Raw genomic sequence first — 24,459 nt, forward strand, 5'->3', positions numbered from 1 at the left:
AAACCTCAAAGTCCACCCCCAGTGACACACTTCCTCCAACAAGGCCACACTTCCTAATCCTTTAAATGCATTCAAATAGTCTCACTCCCTGGTGACGAAATATTTAAATATATGAGCCTATGGGGGCCATTCTTATTCATACCACCACATTCTACTCCCTGGCCTCTATAGGCTTATAGCCATATCATAGTGCAAAATGCTTTTACGTCCAATTTCAAAAGTCCTCATAGTCTATCATAAGTCTCAACATTGTTTATAAGTCCACAGTTCAAAGCCTCTGAGACTCATGGCAATCTCTTTACTGTAATCCCCTGTGTGATGGTCTGAATAGGTATGGTCCCATAGATTCATGTGTTTGAATGTTTGGCCCATAGGGAATGGCACTATTAGGAAGTGTGGACTTGTTGGAGTAGGTGTGGCCTTGTTGGAGGAAGTGTGTCACTGGCGATAGGCTTTGAGGTCTCATTTGTTCAAGCTACACCAAGTGTGGCACATGGTCTCCTTCGGCTGCCTACATATCAAGATGTAGAACTCTCAGCTCCTTCTCCCACACTATGTCTGCCTGCATGCCACCATGCTTCCCATCAAGACAATAATGGACCAAATGCCCGAACTGTAAGCCAACCTCAGTTAAAATTTAGTCCATTACCATCTTGGTGAGAAGTATGGCAGCATGCAGGCAGACATGGTGCCAGAGAAGGAGCCAGAGAATTCAACAGCTGGATCGGCATGAAGCAGGAAGAGAGAGTGACACTGGGTCTGCTTTGATTATCTGAAACCTCAAAGTCACGCTCAGTGATACATTTCCTCCAACAATGCCACACCCCCTAATAGTGCCACTCCCTATAAGCCTATGGGGGGGCATTTTCATTCAAACCACCACAGAACTCAAGTCACCTTGCTTCATCACTGGCCCTCACCTATTTTTAACCAAGAATGGTCTATAGTTTTCTTATTTGGAGAACTCTGTGATGGGTTTGGGAATCAATGTTTTATATTTATAAAACAAACAGGCTAAATTTTTCTTCTATGTTCTACAATAGTGTTATAAGCATTGCAATGATTCAATCTTTAAAATTCTGATACACTGTTCAGTGAAACTTCAATCTTTAAAATTCGGATACACTGTTCAGTGAAACTATCTCGACTCCGTGCTTTTCTTGGGGAAGGTTTTCACTTCTCCCTGCAAAGCCATGGGCCTGTCTCAGAACGTTGCTAGGCCCCGCCCTCTATTAAGACCCGCCCCTTTGCGCAGGCGCGCTTGCCGTCCGTCCAGCCAATCGTGGGACAGATCTGTGGAGGCCGGACTTCCTGCTCTATCAATGCCTTAGCAGTCCCGGTTCCGCCTCCGCCGGGAGCTGGGCCAGAAGATGGCGGCGGCCGCTGAGCTGAAGCTGCTGGAGAAGTCTTTGGGGCTGAGGCCGGGGAATAAGTACAGCGCTCAGGGCGAGCGACAGGTGAGGCGGGGCGGCGGGAGAGCGGCGAGTTGACCCGGAGCTTACCGGGACTCGAGAGTGGATCCCGCCGGGTCTCGAGAGTGGACGCTGCGCCCCACGTGCGTACGGGACGGGCCGCGTGACTTGGTCTGGACCTCCAGGCAAATGTCATCATCCCCTCTGGGAGCGGAAAGTCAGTTAGGGGAGGCCTGGGCAGAGCTGTGGGTTGAGATCCCTCTAGGCGGCCGTGAGTGCTCTTTTTATTCAGCGACCACCTTATGTGCAGTCACGGGGGTGGGGCGGGTATGCGGCCGGAGATTCGCCCTGCAGGCGGCTGGCTGGCTCCGAGGCCCGGCGAACAGTACAGAGTGATTCCTGGTAGCCGCTTGGCGGAAAGAACAAGGAGTGGGGCCCTGCTCATTCCGGGAACACATTGGCTTAGATGTGCATTGTGCAGAGAATTGAGAAAGTTACCTGGTGTGGGACTGTGGGGTTCCTGGTGAGGTGTAAGGATTCCGATTTCTTAGGGTGTTGAAAATGAGTTGTTTTTAACATGTTATTTGCCTTGGAAAGATTGTACTAGAGGAAGAATGGTAGTGGGAAACCCAATTTGAATGTGTATTTGGGGAAGTGGGTCCAGATAACTTGTTCTTATTTGGGCCCTGATGTTTTTTTCATTAGGTGCAGGGTTTTTTTGGTTTTTTTTGTTTTTTTTTTTTTGTCCAAAACGTAGCAGTCTTGTGGGGTTTACACTAGTTTAAAGTGACACCCCTCGGGCTGGAGAGATGGCTCAGCGGTTAAAGGCTAGGCTCACAACCAAAAATATAAAGTGACACCCTGGAAGGTTCCATGACTTGCCTGTGATAGGCTGCAAAGGCCAGCCTTCCCAGAGGTGATGTTCTCTGACTCTATCCGGTTTCCTTTGCATCAGCCACTACCACGTTTGGCTTTGGAAACTGGCCAAGATATGAATATTGCTCTCAAGGATTATTTAGTATGAGGGACAGTCACCAGCAATTAAGAGCCCAACAGAACAAGCTCTGGGGAGGAATACAGTGAGGAATTGGGCGTTTGTTTGTTTGTTTGTTTGGGTTTTAAGACAGGGTTTCTTTGTGTAGCCCAGACTGTCCTGGAACTCACTCTGTAAGCCTTGAACTCACAGAGATCCACCTGCCTCTGCCTCTGGGAGTGCTGGGATTAAAGGTGTGCACCACCACCACCACCACCACCACCACCACCACCACCACCACCACGCCCAGCTCCTAGTTAATACTTTCACCAGGTGCGGTTTTTAATTTTCCAAAGAATCCAAGGTCAAATTCTGGTCTCCAAGGCATGCATGTGGTGCACAGATGTACATGAAAGCAAAATACTCATATACATAAAATAAAAAATTTAAGTTTGAAAGAAAACCAAGCAAAGAAATTGTCCTCTTTCTTGTGGAATTTATAGGCTCTAAAGGGGGAAAGAAATCTGTTTCCTTTGTCTTGTAAGGGTTCCAAAATTGGTTGTAGGTGATGTCTATGAGAATTCTCAGAGCATGCCCAATTGATGCATGGGAGGGTTACATTTCCCACAGTATTAGTCCTTGTAGTTTTGAGTGACCTGAGTGGTTACATGAAGAGGTGATGAACATTACTTCTGGATGGAAACTTCTGATTGCTAGTACAAGTATCTCAGGCTGGCTACTCCCCTGTTGTGGTTTTGGAGATGCTTCAAGAGAATTACTACAAGGCAGAAGCCAGGATTGCTGGAGCACTGTTTCAAACAGTCTCCTCAAACTTCCGTAGGCTTTACTTAAGTAAGAAATAAACTTTCATGGGGCAGGGGATGTGTCAGTGCAAGGCCCTGGGTTCTATCCCCAACACTGCAGAAAATAAATATATAGACCTACTCAACCAATAAGATGTTAGATGTGGTAAAGCTATACAATCTTGTCTAAACAGGTATTATTTGGTTTATGGGTAGGGGCAATCTGTTTTTCTTGTTTTTTGTTTTGGCAGCAGGGTCTCCCCATGTAGCCCAGGCTGACCTGAAATGTGTAATCCTCTTGCCTCAGCCTCTCAAGTTGCTGGGATTACAGGCATGGCCCACTACATGTGGCCAAGTGCGGGAAATCCTGAGTGAAATTAATAAAGTGTTGTGGTTTCTGTTTTTCCATGTTGTATACTCCTGGTTCTGAATTTTGGTAACATTTAACCAGTTTCTGTAGTGTTATGACCAGTTACATCATCCAGCATGCCATTAAATTACAAATCCTGTGGCTGCTGGTGTCTTAACTTTCAGTTATACATAATTTGGTGTTATAGAGTATTTCTGAAAATTGGAGATTTTAGTACTTACCTCCAGTTTACAATCATGATGGTCTGCTTTTAATTTTTTTTCTGAAGAATTTTTCTTTTTTAGGTTCCAGTTCTACAAACAAACAATGGCCCAAGTCTAATGGGATTGGCTACCATCGCAACCCATCTAGTCAAGCAAGCCAATAAAGAGCACTTGCTAGGGAGCACCGCAGAAGAAAAGGCAGTCGTTCAGCAGTGGTTAGAGTACAGGATCACTCGAGTGGATGGACACTCCAGGAAAGAAGATACCCACAGCCTGCTGAAGGTATCTGGACATTTCTGTAGACTGTGCTGCAGGAGCCAGGAAGCACAAGTCCTACCCCTCGCGGTCTTTAGTCTGTGACCTTTTTTCCCATTCCCCTTTGCCATGAGGCATCTGCACAGAGACCTAGCAGGACAGTGGTTACCAGTGCCTCGAGGGAACGGAGGGAGAGGAGGAGCCATTTAATGACAGTGCTTTAGTTTTGCATGATAGAAAAGCTCTGGAAATTGGTTCGAAACTGTGAACATGCTTAACTATACAGGCTCAGCCTTCCAGGTGCATTCTTAAAATAGTTAGGTGGTAAATTTTATGTTATGTATATAATCCTAATTAAAGTATTAATATATATAGCAAAGTGTGACATGCATATTTATATGTATTTATAGGTATGTCTATATATTTTGTATATATACATGTATGTATGTATACCAAACACCAATAACAATTTTCTGGAGCGAATCATCTGAGAAGTTTTTTATGTTGGGAAAATTTAACAAGAGCATGATTTTTAAATTTTGCATCTGTAGTTTGTGTGCATGTGAACGTTGTATGTGCATGTGTATGCATGTGCAGCTGGAAGCCAGGGGCCAGCCTTAGGTATCTCCGATTTTCTCCACCTTGTTTGGTTGAGACAAATTCTCACACTAAACCCAGAGCTTACCGATGGCTAGAGAGGTTGGCCAGCGAGCTCTGGGATCCAACTGTCTCTGAGGCCTCCTCAGCACTAGGGTTACAGGCACACACTGCTGTGCCCAGCTTTTATGTGGATGTTCATGTGCGGGCACTTACACTGAGCCATCACCCCAGCCAGAGTGAGCATTTTTTATACTCTAAGAACAAACATTGCACTCTGACGAGATCATAGTTGGTGTTTAGAATGTTGTTTCTGTTAGAATTTTGTTTTTTCTTTTAGGTGATTGGCATCCAGTTTGTGATTTTTATTGTCAGTTTTTTGTTTGTTTCCAAAAGGGTCTCCTCACACTGTTTTCACCCCAGTCTGCCTGCCTCATTCTCCTAAGTGCTGATGTGAGCCACCACACCCAACTTAAAGATGAAGTTTAGGAAATTAAGTCTCAGTACTTTTCTTTTGGGAGGCCTTCTAAATGTTTTAAGTCATATGCCACAACAGCTTCATCAGTGCTGTTTTTGAATGAAAACACTTTTTCTTTTTTTAGGATCTTAATTCCTATCTTGAAGATAAAGTCTACCTCGCAGGATATCACTTTACCTTGGCAGATATCCTTCTGTACTACGGGCTCCACCGCTTCATAGTGAGTATGCAGGTGGTGTTTAGCTTATTCTGTAGTATTCAGAATCACTTTTTTTAAATGTTGTGACTTTTAATCAGATCTGCATTTCCGCTTATCAATAAAAGGTTATTTTTAAAGAAGGCACTGTAGGCAGAACTTGCCACATAGTCCGTTTGCAGAGCTGCGCTCCCTCTTCTGCTCCTGTATTTTCAGTTTCTGCTCCTGTTCTTCCTCCGCAGCCTCTGCCTCTGGCTCTGTCATCATCAGCCCCCCACACACACTCCACCGTACCCACCTTCTGTGCACCTCCTGCCCAGGCTCTTGAATCAAGTGTCTCGGTTGCTATCCTAACATAATCTGATGAGTCTTCTTTACTATATGACGTCTGCCGCCTCCAGCTGCTCTACCGTGCTGTACAGTTACCGCCATGTTAGAGTCTTCGTTTCCTGTGTACAAAGGGTTGTTTTAGAAATTACATAAGTCTAGGTTGCTGGCCCTAGAAAGTTCCTCATTCCGATTGCAGCTAGGTGTATGCCATTGTCAGCTCTCCTTCCTTCCCGGTGTCCATAGGTCTTTTTCTCTCTGGCTTCCTTGCCGTAGAGCCTTTCTCCTTCACACTCTTCCTCTTCCTTCAATGAATTCTTTCATCTTCAGCCCGCCTGCTTATCAACCGTCAACCGCCTATTCTCCCGTTGCTGGCCTCAGAAGGGAACTCCCCATAGCCTCACACATCAGCTTCCCTTCCTTGCCAGTCCTCTGGGTCATCTCCCAAACTGTTTTCTTTTTTCTCTCATTCCTTCACATGTACCCTCTAAGCACTTCGTTAGTCTCTACAGTTTAAATCATGTGTCATCATCCAAAACTTACTTACAATTACAAACACTCCCTATTTTCTTTTCACTCTTCTTTACTCTGTGTAAGTGTCAGCCCATTACTTCCTGCAATATTACTGAGACACAGCGAGGTCAGTCAGGCATCATCTAACAAATTGGCAGACCCAGGTCCCAAACTCAGGCAGTTTATCTTGAGTTCATGCCTTTTTAGATCTTTTTTTCTGCCTTAAAAAAAAAAAAAATCTCTCAACTCCCCATACCTCCAACACCCTTCTTCCATTGTGGGAAAAGACCTCATAACATTTTCTATGTTCTCCACTTCAGTATCCAGTCAGGGCCTGGTGTTTCCACTTGCTGGGTCCTCACACCCCTATCCCTTCCTGGGGTCTGGAGTGACTTTTCCCTGAGTAGCAGTCAGTTTTATTATCTCTGGTCCATATAAAGAAGATACAAATAAGGTAGGCTCTGAGTGGCCACTAGGCCAATCTTTCTTAAGACCAGGCTTTTTCCTTCTCAGTAATTCAGTAGTTCCCTAATTCCAGCAAGTACAGTTTGTCAGCGCGGAAGGACTTCCTTCTGGCTCCTGCCACCCTCTGGCTTTGACCCTGTCTCTGCCTGAGCTGTGACACCCCTGACGTCTGCTGGCTGCTGGGCTCTTCCTACCCGTGTCTTTGCGTTGCTCTTCTCTTTTGCACCCTGGTCCTTGGTACCTTCCTCTGCGGTTGTTTGTATGTCCTCAGACGTCTGTCTGTGCTCCAGCTCTGCCTCCTTGCGTAGGGCTGTCTCAGACTCCCAAAGCATCCTGAAGTGCTCCTCTCTGTTGTTTCTGTTGGACCCTGTGAAGGACTTCCTAAAGCTGGACTTTATTTTGCTTGTACTGTAATTACTGTTTGGAAATCTCTGTCACAGACTGCTTATGTCATAGTCGTAGAGATTTCTTTTTTGTCTGGCATAATTCCTGGCACACTCGTACAGTCAGGCTTCCGTAATACCAAGTAAATATGAAGGATATTGTGTGCTGTCCAAGGAATAGGATACATATATACTTGTGTAGATATATTTTAAAGGACCAAGGCAGATCTTAGTGTATAAAAAGCCATTTCTAAACTGTAAGCCACCATAGTAAGAAGTGATACAGTTAGATTCTGCCTTCTGCAGTAGCAGATTCCAAATGACCAGACTGAGCCAAGCACAGAGCAGAAATACAGAAAGAATCCCGTCTGCACTGGACATCCACAGGCCTCCCTTGTCTTTACCTCACCACTACAGTGTAACATGTGCTGTCCAGCACTTAGGTTGAATTCGATAGCACCAGCCTCCTGCAGACACTAATGAATTGTCTTAGTGTTAGTCCACCACCTAAGCCATCCCTTCTCAATTTGATTTACTTGACATCATTTGCAGTTATTCCCCAAGTTGGGTATGGTGACACACACCTATAATCCCAGCACTTGGAAGACTGAGGTAGGAGGGTTGTACAAGTTCAAGGCTAGCCAGAACTACGTAGTGAGATACAGGACAAAGGAAGCTTTTTTTTCTCAAGTGGGTACATTAGGTTCTGGAACATTGTAATGGCCTAGTTGATTAGCTTAGCATAGCACTCCGTGTTCTACACTTTAAATTATCAAGCGCCTCCTGTGTTGCCCTCTGTGCTGTATTTCAGAGGGACATAAAAGGAGCATAGACCTTTATTTTTTTAAGGAACTACTAATCTTGTTGAAAAGATAGATTGTTTTACATAAAAATAAAAAATTAGAAAAAATGGAACCAAGTACTGATTTCTGCTCAGACTGTGATTGGATCATTTAAAGAGTCAGGTAACGCAGGAAAAAGACACATGACAAATATGTACAGAATATGATTGTCCTTGGCTAGAAAAGGAGTTGTCGTATCTAAAGTTTCTAACAGGTAGAATGGCCATATAATTTCTCATCAAAAAGCAGCGTGTTTAGCTATGAAAGGCAGCTTTCATGACTCTGCTGCTACAGGGAAATGTAGTAGGTGAATGGTCCCTGAACTCAGAAGAAATATGACTCATTTACACAAAGCCAGGAGTGTGAAGTCAGTGTCTTATTTCTCTGTCACCCTCCTGACTCAGCATAGTGACTTATCCTGGTGCAAGCTTGTGAAATTAGCAGTATCCTGTATTCTGTACCTATATGTGTTCCTGTTTTACGTTGTGCGTCTACAGTGAAATGTAGTGTTCAGTTATGTTCTTCAGTGTATTTAGAGTAATTTATTTACATGTGAAGAAAGCTTCATTGGAGCTGAAACATCGCAGTCACGGCAGCCTCTTTTGGTTCCGTTCTAGCTTCAGTGTGTCTTAGTAGCTTCTTGAACGTAGAATGATGACGTGGTACAACTTACCTCATTTCAAAATGAAAAAAGCCTCCAAGGGAAAGAGGATTTGCTGCTAAGGTATCTAACCATCTCTCCTGGTGGCAAACATACAGTCTTTCAGCTTCGGGGAGCCCCTGCCTTGACCTGAGCAAGACCGTGGCTGCCTTACCCACAGGCAGGGGCAGTTACATCTCAACAGAGTTGGTCGCTTCTACACATTTAGTCATGGCACATATTTTGGTGTTATTTAATCCTGGGAGAAATGTTCAGTGACTGCCAGCAAGCTAGTGATTGTCTGCAGAGCTCTAAGGTCTGGCTTCCTGTAGCATAAAGCTGTCATTAAGAAGGACGATTCCTGCCATCTGATTCAAAATGAAGATGATGGTAAAGTGTATGGAACTCACGCAGACTAAGTGCGTATTTGAGTTTTCCTCCGCTGGGCTCATGCAGATCGTGGGCAGGAACCTGTGCAACGTTGCTCAGCCTAGCAGTGAACAAAAACATAATTTTATAGTACAAAATACTCCTAGCTCCAGCTGCACGGTTACTAATTATGAGTCTGGAATCTTGAAAGGCCTTTGGTTTTCAGGAGACTTTCAACTGTTTCCTCAGTTCTGAATATTAAAATCAGGGTTATCCTAATCTTTAGCCACTTAGCATCTTGAAAGGCCTTTGGTTTTCAGGAGACTTTCAACTGTTTCCCTCGGTTCTGAATATTAAAATCAGGGTTATCCTAATCTTTAGCCACTTAAACCTGCTTACATTTCCTATTCTGGAATATGTATCTCCTACACCTGTGGTGACTGTTGTGATTAAAGGTATTAGGGTTATCGTTTTCAAAGCAACATTGAATAGAATAATTCCTAAATCTTTTTGTTGACCATTACCTTGGGTGTGTGCCCTTTCCCAGTTGGAGAGCAGGCAAGGTATTCACAGGAAGGAAGACCTTCTTAAGGAATAGGCCTCATAAACTAAAGCCCTCATGGTGATAGGGTGACACCGTGGTGTTAAGTGACATTTTGTTAACTGGATCTGTGGCGTGTACACAGGTGTGAGGAGAGTGAATGCTCGGTATTAAGTTTGGCCTGGTCACCTGCTTGTGTTCGTCAGCCTCTCCAGCTTTGCTCCCTTTAGCAGTATACTGATACTTGCCCAACCTTGCATTCCTTCACTTAGTGTTTTATGTTGTTAAATCCTTACTCTGTAATCGGCACAGTGTCCGAAACAAAACCTTCAACAGTCCGGGAACCTTGGGGTAATCAAATCACCCTCTTAGATTGTTTCTGTTGGAAGCCCAGAGTTACAGCTCTGGCTGAGAAGTTCTGAAATTGGGTTTAACTTAACGCATCTTGGCATGTTATAGTATGTCAACAATGCCCATAATGTGCCTGTTGATGCCAACTCTATCACCAACTGCCTTCTTCAGTGATTCCACTGAGAGACGGTCCCTTATAATCAGACTGTGCCTCTAGATTGTTAGACTCCTTTGGGATGCTGTGGCTGGCCCGTGAGATTGTTCTGAGCGGAAATGCATTTGTTCTGAGCACCAGTGGAATTTGGTTCTTGGAAAAGGAAAAGAGAAGAGAAAGAAAGCAGTAGGAAACAGTCCCAAGAATACTGACTGTCCAGAGCCAGCCTAGTGCCGATGGAAGGATAAAGCCAACACTGAGGCCAGGCTGCAAAGGGTTGGTGTGAATATTTCCCACATTTCCTAGTGGAAAATAAGTCAGTCAGAATGTTATCTGTTTGGCTTTAAGGTTCAAAGTCATTACTGAGTTCCAGTATAAACAAAAGTGAGTAAGTAGGAGAAGAGCCGGCACCACCAGAGACACTGCTGTCTAGACCAGTGAGAGGCAGGAAGCAGCATTTGCCTTGGGTTCCCCTGGTTAAAACAATAATAATAATAATAACTAGGTGAAAGTGCTAGGAAGCCAGTGTTATAAATGAAACAGCCCAGGGATCACATCAGAACCATTTTTTAAAATAGTATCAGTTCAGTGAAGAGAAAAATCTCTTGCTTGGTTTATTGACAGTCGGTAACTTTATGTGAAAAATGTTTTTTAAAAAGTAGCAGAGGTGACATACCAGTTCAGTTGTCATTTTCTGAGACTCAGACGAATTCCAAGGCCTAAGCAGTGGACGGATGTTAAAAGGATGCTCTGGTCCATTTAGGAAGCCTGTGTGTTTCTAGAAGAAGAGTAAGTTAGCTTAAACCAACTGAGACTACTGGGTAGTAGATAATCTATCCAAAAATTGTTGGATTTAATTTGAAAATATTGGGAGATTTAGAAGCTATTAGAATAAAAGTGATTTTATACTTAGGTTGGACTATAGTCCTTATACTAGAGACTCCAATTGTTTGTAGGATGGGGCATATTTATTTTGATTATATCATCAGTTGGTATTGTTTTAAATAATGGGCATGGTGGAAACAAATACTAACTAGTTCTGTATGTTAGCAAATGTTTCACAATATAAAATACGACATATGCATATTCCTTTTCAACGTGGTTCAAAATATCAGTGCACAAGCTAAAGACAAATAATTATTGCTACCATAGTGTTTAGTAATGCCTTACTCTGTATTTTAGTTCACCCTGAAAAATAACACCCCATGAAATGGCTAATAGTTTTGGTGGAATGAAATAGCTCTTAAATTAAGGAGTTGCCGTTAATTCTTTCATTCTTTCATTTTGCGGTCAGTACTAGGAATGGAACCTAGCACAAGCTGGACAGGAATGCATTATGCCACGGAGTTACACCCTCACCCCTAAACTTTTTAAAAACCTTGCCTTTCGGGGCCTTCGAGGCAACTCAGTGGTAAAACACTTGCCTGACATGTCAAGGCTCCATATTCAGCCCTTAACACCAACCAACCAAAGAGCAAACAAAAACCCAATTTTCTCTTGAAGTCCATGGTGAAATTTATAATATATTCGTAAAGAGTTAGAAAAAAAATAATTCATTTACAAAGTATTTTCTGAGTACAAACTAAGGCCCACAAGTGATTACCTCATGTTTCTATATTAATGTATCACATGCTTCTGTTATTTCAAATGTAAAAATCAGGAATATTTGAAACCATAAATTCTCTTATTAAAAAATGAGCCTTTACACTGAAGCTGTTTTGTGTTTTATAATAGTTATTGCACACTCGCTTGTCCTTCATGTTGCTGGGTCCTGTGACTTGACAGGTATTGGTCTATAGGCACACCTCCATACAGCGGCCTTGGGACATCATCTCACAAAGAGCCTGCAGACATGCAGACCTCTGCTTGGAGGTGGACCTGTGGGGCCCAAGTTGTTTCTGTGTATTAGAGACTTAGATATCCTTTATAAACGTTGAATTAACCACAGGAGAAGGGCTGTACCACCCACACATGGGATCACAGCTGCCACTTACAGCCCTACTTGACTTCCTCTTACTGAACAACCTAATTCCAAAATTTGTCTTAGAGAAAAATCTTGAGTTACCACCTACTTTGGGGTGTGATCCCACAGGAATGATAAGCACCTCTGTCTGCATCCAGGAGAGTAACTGATGTGAATCACTGCTGCGTCCACTAAAACAGGTCTTTACTGCCACAGACTGAGGTGTGTTGTCATGGGTGTTTTATCAGCCCCTTTCTAAGTCATGTGCCACTAGGCACAGCCTTTCCTTGTATTAACTGTGAGCACTTGAAATTAAGCCGCTCACTGTCTCAGTGGGGTTCTCCCTCTGAAGTTGAGAAGGAAGATGACAATAATAGTCTGTGTGTGTGTGTGTGTGTGTGCGTGCGTGTGCGTGTGCGTGTGTGTGTGTGTGTAAAATATGTACATATGTATAATGTATGTATTCATACTTCTTTCTTTTTTATTAAATGATGTTCTCTTGTTAAGTATGTTAGACATCAGAAACTCTTCATTTTTGAGGCTTGCTTAGAAATCAGAGAAAGAACTATATCTTAGCCTTTTGAAAGTTCTTATCTCTAATTTTCTTTTTCTAATAAAGGGAGAAACCCTTTGGGCCTCTAAATTCTATATTAATGTCAATTTTTATATTTATGGAAAGCTTGATACTTTCCTGGAAAGCACATCTGGTTTTGGCTTTGAAAACGGGGCGGGGGGATTAGGTGTTTTTCAGTTGCTGTCAGTTACCTCCTAGTGCTGACAGCTCTGCCTGTGCACAGTGAACATTATATGTTGTGTTTTTAATCTCTGCTTAGGTTGACCTGACAGTTCAAGAAAAGGAGAAATACCTTAATGTGTCTCGCTGGTTTTGTCACATTCAGCATTACCCAGACATCAGGCAACATCTGTCTAGTGTTGTCTTCATCAAGAACAAACTCTATGCTAACTCCCACTAGAAGCCTCTGCATGCAGCAGCAGCAGTAGAAAAGTAATGGAAGATGTATTTTGGACCATGGTACTAATGTCAATTACTATCACGTCATTGTTTCTTTGTTAATGTTGGTAGAATTTTTAAAGTGTAAGCTCAAGTCTGAATGTTTTATTTGTCCCTTAGTTGAAGCTTTGCAGTTTTTTAATGTAAAAATTCAACTGTTATCCAAACAAATCACGATTGGATTACAAATTATCTCATATTTATAGGTGAAATTCATTTTAATAAAAATTGCAAATCAGTGGGTCAATCTTTAAAAAGTCAACCTGTCAGTGTTTCACATCTGCTTCTTCATGTTTTTAAAATTCATTTTCCTCTTAGATATTTATAGTAGTTTATTAAAAGCTATGATAAATTATGCTGAGGATTCAGAAGGGAAGATAGATATTTGTTCTCAAATTATTTATGTGAGCTAGTAAATGTGATTTTAAAAATCAACTTTTGTTTGTTTCTTTCCTTCCTGTAGTCAGTATTTACTGAGGCGAAACTAACTACTGAGCCCCCACCGAGAGGGAGTTAGTTAAATGCATTCCTCCTAAGCTAATGACTTCTTTCTCTTGTGGGCGTATTGAAAGACAGCGACTTAGGAAACTGGGCTTCACATCTCATCGCTTGACAGAAAGCCAGCCAGCACTCTCGAAGTCTGCCATTGCAGCCCTGTGATGAGCAGGGACACTGGGACCCTGTTAACCACAGCTCTGGACATCCTGGAACCCTCACTAGTGTAATAGTAATAGGTTGTTGAGAGTTCAAGAGCTTGTCTGTCCAAATAAGAGAGCTAGAGTCAGGCATATCATGGCCTTGCATGTTCATCAACCAGCCACAGGATGGCTGAGTCACTAAGGATTGGGGATTCAAGGCCAGCCTAGACTACACAGGGAAACTTTGTCTTAAAGAAAACAATGAAGGGCTAGGGTGTAACTCAGTAGAAGAGTGCTTGCCTAGAATGCACAAGGTGTGTGTTCAGTCCCTAGAGCCAGGAGAGACAGAGAAGGGAGGGAATCCTAGATAGTATGATTCAGAATTGTGGTGAAAGAGTAAGAAATTTGGAAATATTCAGCACTTTGGTTGAGTCTTGTTATTCCTAAGCATATGATTATAAGCAAAGCAGAAGCCCCAGTCTAAATATTACTACAATGGAAGCCAGTCTTTCAACACTTGTTCTTTTGGGGAAATCTTAGCTCTGAACCATCAGTGTTCAATAAAATAAATGTATTTAAAATTTCAAAGAACAAATGAAGTGGTTGCATGTTGCTTGGATTCTAATGGCTCCCTGGGGGGAGGGGGAGCGTCCACGGCACAGACACTGGGAGTCCCTTGAAGGCAAATAACGAACTTATTTACTCAATAACAGGGAAGGCCTCCTATACCCTCCTCCCAGCATCCAGTCTCTGTGGTTGTCCCTCATTAGCTGGGCATAATCAGGAACTCTGACAGCGACCAGGACCTCTGATAGTGACCAGGAACTCTGACAGTGCCTGTTGCTAGGCCCTCAGGCCGACTCCAGGTTGGCTCATAAGGATTAGGTTATGTGCATGCTTTGAGCCTATTTCCTTGACCCTATGGGCCTGTCCTACTACAGTTGCACACTTTAGCAATTACTTTACAAGAATTATAGCTCAATAAAGTAGTATAATAAGTCAGAATTAGACCACTCTCACCCTGATTAGTGATGAGACACTGGTTAAATCAATGCATCTGATGAAATTCCTCTTCTGAAGTAGAGGGAAAGGTCCCCGGTCTTGTTTCACTTTTGATGGTAATCATAAAAACTCCATGTCAGTCTCTTCCCACCCTACCATCCCTGAGATGCCAGCCTGCTCAGCATGTGAATCCATCTGAGATAAGACACAAGCTGGTAGCACATCTTCTAATTGTGGAAAAAACAAACTCACATTACCACTTGTAAAATCTGGTCCTTGTTTCCTTCAAGATGTTGTAAAAGATTTCATATTTTTTACCTTATGCTTCTGAGACATCCGTAAGATGCATCTAAAATGTGATCACTTAAAAGTGTGCTGTTCTTTCTGAAAAGTGGGTGCCTCTTTCCCACCATTCCTATCTATAATGCCCAAAACCTGCTTTGCTGACCATTCAGTGATTGCCCTAGTGTGTGTTAAGCACTTGCCATAGATAGGCTTCAAGACTCGGGGGTAAACTTACAACACATTCTTGCTCTTAGAGAATCTATACCCGACCACCTGTGAACAGGCTCCTGAGGCAGGGCACACAAAGATTCTTTTTGGAGCTGCCTGACCCCACCATTCTCTGGAAATAAATACTAAGTGTTGAATAACTGTCTCCTGTGTTCTGGGCCCTGTACTGGAAACTCCATGGTAACTCATGCTAGCTTACAAAGCAAAGAGGGCAGACCCTGCTGCATGGTAGTACCTCGGACCATGGTAGGATAAATGAGAATTACATGACCTTTCAGAGTTGGTGACAGCCTGTCCATGTTGTTTACTGATGCTCCTGCCCTGATGAGCTATATGTCTATTCCTCACACAAATTTCAGAAACAGATAAAGAACTCCAAATAGGAAAGCATTGCTCTTGAGTCAAGAGTCCATGGGTTTATTCATTCATTAGAATAAATACTAGTTTAAAATAAGAAAGCAATATCCAGAAAAGCCATTTGTTCATAGACAAAAGTTACATGAAATTCATGTATTTTGAGCCAACTTCCCCTCTGAACACCTCCTCCAGGTAATGAATTAAGGTTTTTACAGTTATAGTTGTCCCCCACCATCTATCTGCAGATAAGTGGTATAAGAAACCCCAGCTGGTGACCGAAGCTACAGCTAGTACCAAACTCTACATATGCTATGTTTTTTCCTATATATGCATGTATTTGATGAAAATTATAAATTAAGCACAGTAAAAGACATGATAGAGTAACTTTGAACAGTTGTAACAATACATTTCTGCCACAATCTGGCAACTAGACTAGTTACTAAGTAAATAATGGGTGGGTAGACTATACAATATGAATACATTGGACAAAGGTAATTGGCATTAGGGCAGAATTTCATCTTGCTGCTCCAAAATAGTCACAATGTGACATGAATTGTTTATTTCTTGGAATTTCCACTTAATATTTTTGGTCTACCCTTGTTAGTGGATAACTAAAACCATAGTGAAACCTTTCATGAAATGGAACTGCTGTATATGGGAATTTTCATGTTTTACACCCTGTTAAAAACTGAGTTCACCTCTTTATACCTGTAGTTAGGGTCAGAAACAGGCACCATAGGTTTCCTACCAGGACAAAGGCAAGAAGGTGACAGCAGAATGAGTAGAAAGGACCGCCCACCACCAGCACACCCTGTTCACTACCCCTTAAAAGCATATCTAATTTATGAGATCCTTGCTTGAAGTCTGTCCAGAATAGCTTCAAGATATGATAAAAATTTAAACAGATCTACGATTAAGAGAGTATAGAACTGTCTTGTAATCAGCTACACGTACATCACTCCAAAAGACAGAATACACAACTGTTTGACAAGTAGTCAAATTAGAATCACTGTGAACTGTAGCCTTTTCAGTTACATTTTTTCCTTAACATTTGACTTCATTCCTTAAAAAAAAAGGAAAAGAAAAGAAAAATGTTACATGAACTTTAATATTAATCTAGCTTTGGCAGAGATGTGGTGACTTAATGGATTAGAGCATTTAGCTTTTTTACCCCAGAGAGCAATATTTCTTCTTTCTCTCCATAATTAGATAATCTGGTGCTACCCATTACCAAGGGCACTAAATTTCAAATTCTCTGTACACCTGAACAGGCTGCTACATATCTGGCCATCTTAATTTTAGTCTTGATTTATGGAAGCTGAATTACATTCCTAACCCTTCCTGGAGCTCAGGGTGAATTTTATTGCAAAAGCAATGGAGAGAAAAGTTACCATCATATATCTCTCTTGCCGGGCAGACTTTTAGACACACAAGGGGCTCCACGTCCCGCTGTTCCATGTCTTGTATGGTGGATTTATAACACTGTGAAGCCCAGCTCTAGGGTTACACACAAGCGTATCACAGATGAGATGGGGAATTTGATTTTTGCAATAATGATTACTTGTTGTGGAGCCCAGATTCCTGCAGGCTCTGCCTCTATTCCCAAAACTGCCCGGGAATAAAACTAATTCCTACTGCTTCCCAATTTAGTAAAACTCATCTTTCACTGAGCAGAGGGAGGCCAAAAGAAGGTAGGTGGGAAGTCAGGGGAATCTAAGAGGTTGACCGTTTTTTGCTGTTGTGTCTCAAGTGTCTCCACTTCCATGATCATACTTCCTTTAGGAGTATTGTGATTTTTAAGATTTTTTGGTTCCTTGGGAGGGAATAGAAGCCTGAATCTTTTCCAGCTCAGTGAGTTAATTTGATCGTTCCTTCGCGCTGGCGCTCCCACTTCCACAAGGCCAGGTCCCTAGGGCTTGCCGGTTGGATTATAGATCCTGCAGATTTGGCCTGCCGTTCCCGCTGAGTGTCATCTGTCCCTGCGGTCTTGCCATGGATAAAATTGATTCTCCCTCACATCATCTGCTTGAGAAATCTGTGCCTGGCAGGCCTGTCTGCCCACGTTAAGTCTGAACTACAGCAGCTGTACAACTAATTTGACAAGGCATAGCTTTAAATAAGAAGGCCCCAGGCTTGCTTTGACCAAGACGAGAAACTTCCAACCCCCAAATTACAAATTCCAAAGCTCCTTTGGTGCAGTCTCTGAACTAGACCATTCCTGTGATATAAGCTCTCTGCACAGCCCCATTTCTCCTGCCCTTCTGCAGCATTTACATGTCTTAAAGGTCTTAGAGACTTTTAACTTGCTGACTGGCCTCTCCTGTCCTGTTTTCAGCATTTGAACCCCATCTGTTGGATTAAACAACTCAGCATAGCAGTGCCCCTTATCCATTGAGGATACGTTCTGACACCTCAAGTGGATGCCTGGAACCCTAGGTAATACCTGCATCAGCTTTCCATCCAGATAACAAAATCCCATGTATCATTAACTCAGAAGATAGATTTACTGTGTGCTCCTGTTGCTTTAGCACCGGCAGTAAGGCAGCATATCAAGACTGCGAGCATGTGAGTCAAGCTGCTCACCTCATGGCCAGAGGGGTGTGGGATGTGGTGGTGAAGAGGAAGAGAAGAAAGGAGAGGGTGGCATCCCAAAACTTCCTTCAAGGACATACCACCAATGACCTAATGACCCTCCCTAAGGCCCCATCTTTTAAAGGCTCCACCACCTCCCAGTAGCACCAAGCTGTTATTGACATACAAGCATTGGAGGAGCATTCCAAAACCCAAACTATAGCAGTATCATGAAGAGCAGGGATTCTTTATATACACACCTTCATTAAAATCCAAATTACAAATTAGACACTATGAGTTACTTTTCTGTTGCTGTGATGAAATGCCATGACCTAGACTTTATTTTAGCTTATGGTTTCAGAGGGATAGAGTCCTCATAGTGGGAAAGGCATGGCAGGAAAGCAGGAACAGGAAACTGGCTGATCACATTTTATCTGCATGCAGGAAGCAGAAAGAGAGCAGGAAGTGAGATGCGTCTATAAATACACACACGCATACCTCGTGCCAGTGCTTACCCAAATCAGTGACATACTTCTTCAACAAGGCTACACTCCCTAAAGACTGCATAACCTTCCCAAACGACATCACCAACTGGGGACAAGTGTTCAAATACACAAGCCTATAGGGGCACCCAAATCATCACAGGCACAGGTAAGAAATTAATAATAACTAAAATGATTATAAGTGTGCTGTAATTAGTTTAAATCATGAGTTATTTGTCTATGGGACTTTCAATTTAATATCTTCACTGCAGCTGACCTCAGGTAACTAACTGACAGTGGGATAGCCACAGATAAAGAAAACACTCCTCAACCATCATTACAAGATGCCTAGGGAAGGAGAACACTTGGCACTCTGTGGTGATTCTCTATCTTTGGCATGTACAGAAACCACCTGAGGCTTCTTTAAATGGATTTCTAGACTCATTCTGGTTTTCAATTTACAAGACCTAGAGATGGGCCTGAGAATTTGTGTATATAAATGATACTGGTGTGATAACTGTCCTGTGTAGGCAGAGTTTTTCATTAGGACCACTGGCTCCCCAAATAACCACACAAAGACTTATTATTAATTATAAATGCTTGGCCAATTTCTTATCTATGCTCTACCATGTGGTGGTACCTTTTTTGAGCATAGCACGTTCATCTCCTGCTTCTTCTGCATCTGGCTGGCAACTCCACCCACCTCCTTCCCTGTGAACTCTCAGTCTGGCTCTGTAGCCTAACCTCTTTCTGCCTAGCTATTGGCCAGTTGGCTCTTTATTAAACCAATGAGAGCAAAACATCTTCACAGTGTACAGAAGGATTATTCCACAGCAGTCCTGTGAGAACCTCTGTTATACCTATTCCAGCCCAGAGAATTGTCAGCCTTCAAGGTTGACAAGAGAGCTTAAGCCTTTTTCTTCTTGTGTGGCTGAGCCAAGTTTTATTTTTTCCAGCATGATTGGGATGACTTGGTGGCTTTGTTCCCATGGAGCAGCTGTCACGGGAGCTTCCTAACAACTCATGGAGCATCCTCTGAATGCAGTGTCACCAGAAGTATATCTCAGGGGAACTAGCAATGTAGATGAACAGTCTTGTTAAATAAGAAACACAGAGCCAATGCAGAGATAAAAGCCCAAGAGGTCAGAGCTAAAAACCTTACCCTTCACTGCTGCCGTTGTCCTCTTCACCAAGAGACCTACTTCCTGTCTGTTTGTCTTTTTTATAGACTTTCTATTCTGCCTTCTCATTGGTTGTAAACCAAACCACATGACCTCCTCGTCACTGCCTGTCTGTACAGACCTCCAGGTCTTCTATGGTTGGTATTGAGATTAAAGGCGTGTGTCTCCATGCTGGCTGTATCCTTGAACACACAGAGATCGGCCTAGCTCTGCCTCCCAGGTGCTGGGATTAAAGGTGTGCACCACCACCGCCCAGTTTCTGCTATGGCTTGCTATTAGCTCTGACCCACAGGCAACTTTATTTATTAACATACAAATAAAATCACATTTTAGCACAATTAAAGTATCACCATATAGCAGGATTCAGGACAAGAGGGTTCAGTATGAGGTCTATGGGATTGCTGCCACCAATGAGCACTGCTTCACACCATGCCGACGTTCACACTGAGCATGCCATATGTGTTTCCTAAACCAGGAAGTGAATGCAAACAAATGTATAGGCTTTTACCTCCAAGACCAAAGATCCTCTCACCTCTTCTCTTGTGTGTGCACACATGAAATCTAACTAAATAAAATGTAGTTTTGACATTTTCAAAAGTATGTATAGAAAGCTCCATTAATCCAGACACAAGAAAGACAGTAAAAATCCCTTCAGAGGAATGATATAGAATTCCTTTGTTGTGGTTTGGATTTGAAATGTGTCCCCCATGCTCCTGTATTGAACAAGTGGTCCCCAGACAGTGCTGCTATTTGGGGGAGGTGGTGGAAACTTTAGCAAGTGGGGTCTGGCTGAGAGACCTGGGTCACAGAGGTGTGCCTTTGAAGAAAGAGTATATGTGGCCCCACTCCCTTCCTATCTCCTGTCTGTCATGACATGAGCTGCCCCACTGTAGCCTCAAATTAAAAAATTCTGCAAAGTAGAAGGTACAGAGGCATATTCTGACTTGGACCATTCCAGAGAACAGTACAACTCCACGACATAATAAAGTCTGACCTGATGCTCACAGGTCTGATCACAAGGCTCAGACCATCAGAATTGCGAAAGTGCTATGTTCTCAGAGTGTTGTCTCCACTGGTAGACTGAGTGCTCCGTGAGGGAAGAAAGAGGCGGAGTCAGCCTTGGTCACCACGGTCACCACTCCTTTCAGCTCTTAACACTGTATTGAGTACACAGCATGTGTTCAATACATATTTATTATGTGTTTTTTAATAGAAACATGAAGAGTTTATATGGCCTGTTGTGGAGGCCCACAAAGGTTTCCTTCTGAGATCTGAGCTTGCTTTACTCAGGAGGGCTGCATTAGAGGATTGCTTAACCACATGTGTGGTTACCAGGGTCTGCAGGAAGGGTCTGCACTTCCCTGTGCTGGAGGAGGTCTTTTGCTTCACCCCTTGGCATTCCTATAAATAGCCTTTTAGAAGAGACAAAAGGGGCTGGTGGATAAGGATCCAGGCCCTCCTGAGGCTATCCTGTGTTTCTATCTGTTTCTCTCCCCTTTGTCCTTCTATCTAAATCTCATCCCTCACTTCTCAAGATTACCCTGGGGTAAAATGTGAGAGCCAGTCTCCCAGCTGGCTCCATACAGCCTGTTAATGTGTTTTTTCCTCTTCCTTCTTCCACAGTCTCCCTTCCCCATCATCCACCCACTCTTAACCCACAAATACATACAGAGACAATCGCTAAAGTAGTTTTTTCTGCCACACACAAGTCACATAGTCATTTAGCCTCTTTGTAAAGTGAGAAAACGGATACCTATTTCAAGGGCGTGCCAGAGGATGAAGCGAATTCATATTTTTAGGGTACTTACCTCGATACCTGGCAGGTAGCATATACTGTGTGAATATTTGCTCAGGGGCGATGCAATTCTGATACTGACTATTCAGAATTAGCACAGGCTTCAGAGGTGGAGAGCAGAGTCACCCACAAATCCCTTATATTTTAGACTGGAGCCACAGCTCCAGGGTTCCAAAGGCACCCATGGACTTGATAATTCATCAAAAGAACCATATAGCTCAGTAACATGCTCTGTGTACACTAGTTTATTATAAAGTTGCACCGGAGTAACACCCAAATGAAGAGACACAAGGAGACTTGGAAGAGTCCCAAACATGTAACTGAGGCATCCTCAGAAAAGCATCTTCCTCTTGGCACATGGATGTATGATTGCCAGACCAGAAGTGTACCCGAGCTCCAGTGTCCTGAGATTTTATTGGGGTGCCTGTACAAAAGGCACAGGTGATCAAATCACTGCCCGTGTAATTGAACTCAATCCCCCCTCTGTGGCCTCCTCGGAAGTAGAGCAAAGCATGTGACTCAAACGTAACTGACCTATGAGCCCACCTTCAGTCACCTTGCTAGCATAAATTTAGATGAGTCCTGAGTACACCATGAATAAAAAAGACACTCCCATCATTTGGAAAGTTCCAGAAATTTGTAGAATTACCTTCCAGAAAGGAGGGAGAAACACCAGCCACTTTTTTTTTTTAATGCCGAATGCCGTTTATTGAAGGAGGGAGGAGGTCTTAAATACAGGCTTACAGCACAATGAGAGAACCCCGGAGGGCAGAAGTTCGCTACTGATGTTTTACAATCTTGCATCTAAGCTGTTAATGTGCCATTTTTTTTAAATTTAAATTTTATGTTTATGGGTGCTTGCTTGTATGGAGGTTTTGTGTATCACATGCATGCTTGGTGCCCAAGGAGGGCAGAAGAGGATGTCAGATCCCCTGGGACTGGAGTGACAGACAGCTGTGAGTCACCATGTGGATGCTGGGAATTGAAACCAAATCCTCTGGAGAAGTAGCCAGTGTTCTTAAATGCTGAGACATCTCTCCAGGCCCCTAGCCAAATTCTTTACTGTACAACTTAGTTGGCGAATTGAATAGGTAGAGGGAACAAATAAAGCATCCCGTCCAGAGAGAGAAGATTAACAAGCAAACAGTAGGGAAATGGCACAGTAGGAAAGTCTCCCTGCCCCCTCCTCGCTAACTGGCTTTACTACTTTGAGATCTAGCAAGATCACTCTTTGATATTGGCTCTTCTGTTGACTACTCAAAAATGTCAGCTTGTTCCTCTCTCTCTCTCTCTCTCTCTCTCTCTCTCTCTCTCTCTCTCTCTCTCACACACACACACACACACACACACACACACACACACACACACACACCACGTACACATTGTTTAAATAGATTTCCCCTCCCCTCACAATACAGGGGTTGATCTGGCAGTTTCTAACACTGCACACAGATCATGTGACTGCAGCTGGCTGGCTGACTGGCTGACAAGGTCTCTCTCACACCTCTGGGATGAGAAGGGGACTGTTGGTGTGCCTTGGTTCTCACCTTGCAGCCTCTCTCCACACATGTCTAAACTAACATGCTTCTACACATGACGGCCTCACTCCATCAGGACAGCCTGAATGTCCTGTCAAGAAAATGAAAGCAAAGCCGGGCGGTGGTGGCGCACGCCTTTAATCCCAGCACTCGGGAGGCAGAGCCAGGCAGATCTCTGTGAGTTCGAGGCCAGCCTGGGCTACCAAGTGAGTTCCAGGAGAGGCACAAAGCTACACAGAGAAACCTTGTCTCGAAAAACCAAAAAAAAAAAAAAAAAGAAAAGAAAATGAAAGCAGAAAGCTGGGATTCGTTTATAAGTACAGTGTGTTCTGCTGGTCAAAGCAAGTCACAAGGCCAGCCCAGACATGAGGCGAAGGGAAACAAATCCATCTCCCGACAGGTGGTGCTGGTAATCCCGCTGGTGAGAATAAGACCACTGCCACAAATGTTGAGCCAAATTTGAAGCAAGCTTTATTAAATACTGGCCAGGACAACTGACACTGGCCAGATCCATACCAGAGATTCCCAGAGATGGCAGCAAATTACATTAGTCAGAGGCTTATAAAGGCAAAAACCACAGGACTATGTACTTCCCACTTTTGTCCACTCAGGGGCAAGCATACATTGTGACGTATTTCCTGTCTATGTACCTCCTGCTGCATGAGATCAAGCATATACTGTGCAGTTGGGCAACCAAGCTTGTTTACAGAAGAAAAAACATAGGGTTTGTTATCTTACATAAACAACAGCCCCCAGGGTTCCAGGAAGTTATCTGTCCTTGGGCAAGTGGGGCTTCCAGGTTAAAGGCACTTTTGTTTTATAGAACTCTTAAGCTCAGTAATTTAAACTTAAAACCTAACTTTATCCCTCACAGTGCAGTGCGGCATGTTTCTTCAGAGAAGGCAGGAGCTGCTGTGGCCATTCTGACCTTTAGTCTCCTCATCTGAAAATGGGGATTTTCATAAGTCAGCCTTCCTTATATTCCACAGCCATAGATTCAATCACAGAGAGAAAGCATTTTTTAAATGTCATATTGCTTATGCCATTTGTATCACATAATTAAGCCTATAATGACTGCATCTGTACTTAGTATTGGCCTTTTATCCTTGTTATTCCAGAAATAATAAAGTATTGATGAGAAGAACAGGAAGGAGAAACTGGTCCAATAGGGCAGGGATCCCAAAGCAATGCTAAGAATGTCCTTGCTGGAGGGCAAGAATGCTGGAAGAAAGCTCTGGTTCCTGGTTCTTTGCTATCTCTGACCCTTTCCTGGAAGCTATACTTGAGGACCCAAATGAAACTGAGTAGAGACACCTGGATAACTCAGTTGGGCCAACAGTACTGACCAACCCATCCCCATCCCATGCTTCACCTCCATTTCTACTATAAATCCTTTCAAACCCCACTAGACTATCAGCTCAGTGTTACTCTGTTTCTTGGGACCCCTCCTGTTATGTAGGAGCTCCCTTCTCCTTCCCTCTCTGCCTTTCCTCCCACTCCCCTTCTTCTTTCTCTGAACTTAAAATAAAATTCTC

General features: G+C 43.1%; 1 protein-coding gene across 4 annotated transcripts; it reads left to right on the forward strand.

The window, feature by feature from the left end:
- The first annotated feature begins 1,276 nt into the window (after positions 1–1,276).
- On the forward strand, positions 1,277–24,409 carry Eef1e1 (eukaryotic translation elongation factor 1 epsilon 1). 4 transcript variants are annotated; one of them, XR_009379294.1, is made up of 7 exons: positions 1,277–1,457; positions 3,843–4,043; positions 5,216–5,311; positions 12,669–12,868; positions 17,693–17,793; positions 18,373–18,579; positions 24,043–24,409. XR_009379294.1 is itself a non-coding variant. In XM_059263144.1 (4 exons), exons 1-4 carry the CDS (start codon positions 1,371–1,373, stop codon positions 12,807–12,809), a joined length of 525 nt encoding a protein of 174 aa, XP_059119127.1. In that variant the 5' UTR covers positions 1,277–1,370; the 3' UTR covers positions 12,810–13,282. The 4 variants fall into 4 exon arrangements, 2 of the variants coding, with proteins under 2 accessions (XP_059119127.1, XP_059119128.1); XR_009379295.1 differs by lacking the exons at positions 17,693–17,793; positions 18,373–18,579; positions 24,043–24,409 and adding an exon at positions 13,420–14,041; XM_059263144.1 differs by lacking the exons at positions 17,693–17,793; positions 18,373–18,579; positions 24,043–24,409 and having other exon boundaries at positions 12,669–13,282.
- Positions 24,410–24,459: the final 50 nt, after the last annotated feature.

The sequence above is a fragment of the Peromyscus eremicus genome, chromosome 5 (assembly GCF_949786415.1).
Source record: "Peromyscus eremicus chromosome 5, PerEre_H2_v1, whole genome shotgun sequence".
Lineage (NCBI taxonomy): Eukaryota > Metazoa > Chordata > Mammalia > Rodentia > Cricetidae > Peromyscus > Peromyscus eremicus.